At 49.6% G+C, this 4,270-nt stretch overlaps 1 protein-coding gene across 1 annotated transcript; it reads left to right on the forward strand.

Annotated features, from left to right (window-relative positions):
• The first annotated feature begins 1,959 nt into the window (after window positions 1-1,959).
• Window positions 1,960-3,803, forward strand: LOC145402919 (uncharacterized). Its single transcript, XM_080274817.1, has 2 exons — window positions 1,960-2,042; window positions 3,551-3,803. Exons 1-2 carry the CDS (start codon window positions 1,960-1,962, stop codon window positions 3,801-3,803), a joined length of 336 nt encoding a protein of 111 aa, XP_080130943.1.
• Window positions 3,804-4,270: the final 467 nt, after the last annotated feature.

Below are 4,270 nucleotides of genomic sequence, written 5' to 3' on the forward strand. Positions count from 1 at the left end.
CCTCCTGAAGGAGACGGCCTGTAGCTGCTCTGAGGGAAAACAGGAGATGACCGGTAGCCACTCCCGCCTTTGTCAGGAGACAGCCTGTAGCCGCTCTGAAGGTGCCCTTCTCGAGTCGGCCTGTAGCTGCTCAACCTTCCTGAAAAAGACGGCCTGTAGGCGCTCTGAGGGAAAACAGGAGAAAGCCTGTAGGCGCTCTGAGGGAAAACAGGAGAAAGCCTGTAGCCTCTGTGAAGGTGTCCTCGCCGAAACGGCCTGTAGCCACTCAACGCTCCTGAAGGTAACGGCCAGTAGCCGCTCTGAGGGAAATTAGGAGATGGCCTGTAGCTGCTCTGAAGGTGTCCTCCCCGAGACGGCCTGTAGCCGCTCAACCCTCCTGAAGGAGATGGCCTGTAGCCGCTCTGAGGGAAGTCAGGAGATGGCCTGTAGCTGCTCCTGCCTTCATCAGGCGACGGCCTGTAGCTGCTCTGAAGGTGCACCCGAGTCGGCTTGTAGCCGCCCCCTCCCCCAGGCCACGGCCAGAAGTCGGGCCTTAACGACGGCCTGTAGCCACGCCCCTAGAAGGCCATGGCCAGTAGCCGGGCCCTACGGCAGGAGACGGCCTGTAGCCGCTCCTCCGTCAGGTGCTGAACCCTGTTCGCCGACCTACAACTCAGAGGGAGTCCCCAGCCTGGAGGAATACTGGAGAGGTCCCGTCGCTTCCGCTGGCCTCTTCTCCCTGCAGCCAAATCCGGAGAGGCCTCACCTGACTGACCCCGACATAGGCAGGCGCCACAGCCCCTTACTGATGGTGCCACTGAACACCGGGGACCCCAGCCCTCGGGACCTCCAGACCGCCCCCAGGACCCCTGGGCGGGACCTCCCTACACCCCGACGCCGGAGATCATCGTCCTCCGTCAGGCACCTGAGCGAGAAGTTCAGTCAGTTATTTGGCCCCAGCCCTGAGGGCTGTACTCCCGCTCCAAGTCCCGAGAGCACGGGGATTTTCGCCACCCACAGCCCTAGATGAGAGAGGACGCCCCTACGCGTGATCCCATGGCCCTGAACACAGAGGCCCCTGGCAGAACCTAGCCCCATCAGTAAGGGGACTGGGACACTTCCCCCGCCCTTGTACCTGACCGCCACGACGCCCAGACCCAAAAGGAGTGACAGTGAATACACAGCATTCGTGACTCAGTGATGTGAAGGCAGAACAGTGAATTAACCATATGTAGGAAGTCAGTGTAAGAAACACCAGTGACAATATAAAAGTGGGGGAGTAAACAGAATTAAAAGTGAAGCCGTGAACACAGCCTAGCAGTGAAATACTGGTCTATTATAGTGAATACGCTACCATCTAATAACTCCGTATCATACTAAAATCATACACAGACCCCAGTGTTAAAGTAATAACTACCAGCAGTGTAATAGGGCCACCTGCTCCATCCATATAAATGTATCATGGACTTCCTGCAATAATAGTTAATAAACTTCTGCCCTAAATGCTATTCACCTGACCCAACATTGATTTGAATTGTATCCTGCACAATACTCATAACTCATATCTAACCCATGCATTATAATTGTCCAGTGTATCTGTAGTCTTGACATCTACCTGTTCCACTGTCGAACTTAGTAATACATATGTAAGGTGTTTTTGTGTCCAGCCTCTCTCCTATTTGTCTAACCTCCGATCTAGAAAGGGAACCCAGCTACACACTAGGCGTTAGAGGGACGGGAAGCCGATCCCAAACACCTAGCATTACACTGACGACTGGAGAAGGGCTAACATCACGCCATTACACAAAAAGGGTAGCAAGAGCAATGCGCTAAGTTACCGGCCTGTATCACTTTCAAAGTTATGGAAAGTTTTGTCAGGGAGGAGCTTATAACACGTGGAAAATAACTACATCCTGAGTATTGCGCAACATGGTTTTAGAACCGGGAGAAGTTACCTCACTAACATGCTGATATCCTTGGATGACAGTGAATGCAGTAGACAACCAGGTCTGGGTGAATGGTAATTACTTGGACTGTGAAAAGGCATTCAACGGAGTGCAAAGGTGGGAATGAAACTTAACAAATTAAATTAATTACTCACTGATTTGGCCAGGATTTGAACGCGGGCCCTAACGTTTCATATGCACGCACGTTACCACTGCGCCAAAGAGAGGATCCCCACATTGCTTCCAAGTAACGTGGGCTTTTACACACACCGTTACATCACTCTTTTCTCCCCCTGGTTATTAATGGTCAGTTTCAAACACACGTGGTAGCATAGCACACTGGAGGCCACCATTTGGGAAGCCCGCGAACCACACAGGCAGCTGATATAAGGCAGTCAACAACTACATCAATGCCCTCAAGGCCTCGCCTCACACCCCACACCGCTGCCAACCAATGGAAAGGTGGAAATGATACAGGTCAGCCTATTCACGAATTTTCTCAGGTCTTCCGAGATATCATACACATTGGATTCATTGCTCTCCCAACTTGTTGTTCGTCACGTGGACTAGAAAACTGTTTTGTGAGAATTATAAGATTGCCTTTGGATTTTTGTCTGTAGTAAGGCAGCAATATCTAAGTCTACCCTGGCTGTAGCTACAGCAACTCTCTCAAGATGCAGAGTGGCACAACATTCAACATTTTCGAAGAAACGAGTTAGTCGGCTCTCTGGTCGTAATCCATGCAATTCTTCTAATTCTAGCAAGGCAATGTCTCATGGCTTTAAGACTGAACGAACTGTTTGGGGAGATTTAGGCGTTACCTTAGGTGCTTCTGTGAAAGTCACGGTAGATGGAGGTTTTTGTGGATTTTGTAAGTTTTGGTAACAACCCTGATCACTTTATACCAAGGGACTGATTCACTGGGTTTGGGGCATTATCAGTTGGTTGTGTGGGGTTATCTCTAGCTCTAAGTTCTGTCACTACATCTACTAATTTTTGGAGTATGTCCTGCTGTCACAGTATGATCCTTGTGAATTCCTCAGTCTCATTGTTCCTAAGCTGGTCAGGCCTATCAGGTAACACATCTGCTTGCTGTCTCTCTAAGGTTGTGTTAATTTCATTGTCATCATTGGGAGGGGAGATTTCTGCTTCAAGCTTGCACAAATGCTCCATCTTGCATATTTTCTTGGCATGCAATTAGTACTAAAATTTGCACCGTTCCAAATCTAATTTGCATACAAACATGCTGAGAAATGGAAACGTGGAAACTAAATTCTTTGGCTAGGGGTTCGTGATTAATCTGGGAGTAGAGCTGATTAACAGCACAGCACAACTCATTCCTAACTCCTAGGAAAAATCCCACCACTGCCACCAATGTAAAGGTGGGAATGAAACTTAACAAATTAATCACTGGTCTGGCCAGGATTTGAACTCAGGCCCTCACGCTTCACACACGCGCATGTTACCACTGAGCTGAAGAGAGGATCCCCGCTTTGCCTCTAAGCAGTGAGGGCTTTTATACACTCCAATTCAGGAGTACCTCACCGACGGCTGGTGGTGAAGCTGCAAGCTGTGGATATAACAGGGGATATGAAGAGATAGATAACCAATTTTCTGGCCAACAGGACACATCAGGTGGCCATAAGGGGCGCCTTATTGGAATGGCTACCAGTGAAGAGTGGCATACCTCAGGGATCGGTGGTGAGCCCAGTTCGTTTCATTATTTACATAAATGATCTTGTGAACAACCTGGAGTCACTGGCAAGCCTGTTCACAGACAACGCCAAGATATACAGAACCATCAAGACCCGGGACGACTATGAGGCACTGCAAAGAATATGGACCGGGTGTCAGAATGGAGCTGGAAGTGGCTACTAACAAATAATGTGGACAAGTGTAAAACTATGCACTCCGGCCGTGGGAACCCCAGGACCAACTAAAGGCTTGGCACGAGAGCTAGAAAAGTCGCAGGTGGAGAAGGACTTGGGTGTCTTTATTTAAGCGGACCTGAAGTCCTCTATGCACGTGGCAAAGGTGGCAGCCGAGGCCAACAGCGGGTTAGGGATAATTAAAATGAACTTCTCGTACACGTACATTGAGAGGGAGATCCTGCTGCCCCTGTGTACTGCTCTGGTGAGGCCGATATTGGATTATGCATCCCAGTGTTGGTCACCCTACCTAATAGAAGACATAAAGTTGCTGAAGCAAGTCCAGCACAGAGCAACCAAGTTAGTGCCAGAGTATGCAGATCTACCATACGAGGAGAGGCGTAAAGCCCTTGGCCTGCAGACACTGGAAGACAGAAGGAAAAAGGAGGACATGATCGAGGAGTACAAAATTGTCCA

Source organism: Coenobita brevimanus, chromosome 59, assembly GCF_032717465.1.
Source record: "Coenobita brevimanus isolate Jiangsu-jjx chromosome 59, ASM3271746v2, whole genome shotgun sequence".
In the NCBI taxonomy this organism is placed as follows: Eukaryota; Metazoa; Arthropoda; class Malacostraca; order Decapoda; family Coenobitidae; genus Coenobita; species Coenobita brevimanus.

Excerpts from the sequence above, each read along its gene's own strand:
- LOC145402919 (XM_080274817.1), top strand. The coding sequence starts at position 1,960 with ATGACAGTGAATGCAGTAGACAACCAGGTCTGGGTGAATGGTAATTAC. Across the intron at positions 2,043-3,550 it reads GCATTCAACGGAGTGCAAAG|GACACATCAGGTGGCCATAA; the intron begins GTGGGAATGAAA and ends TCTGGCCAACAG.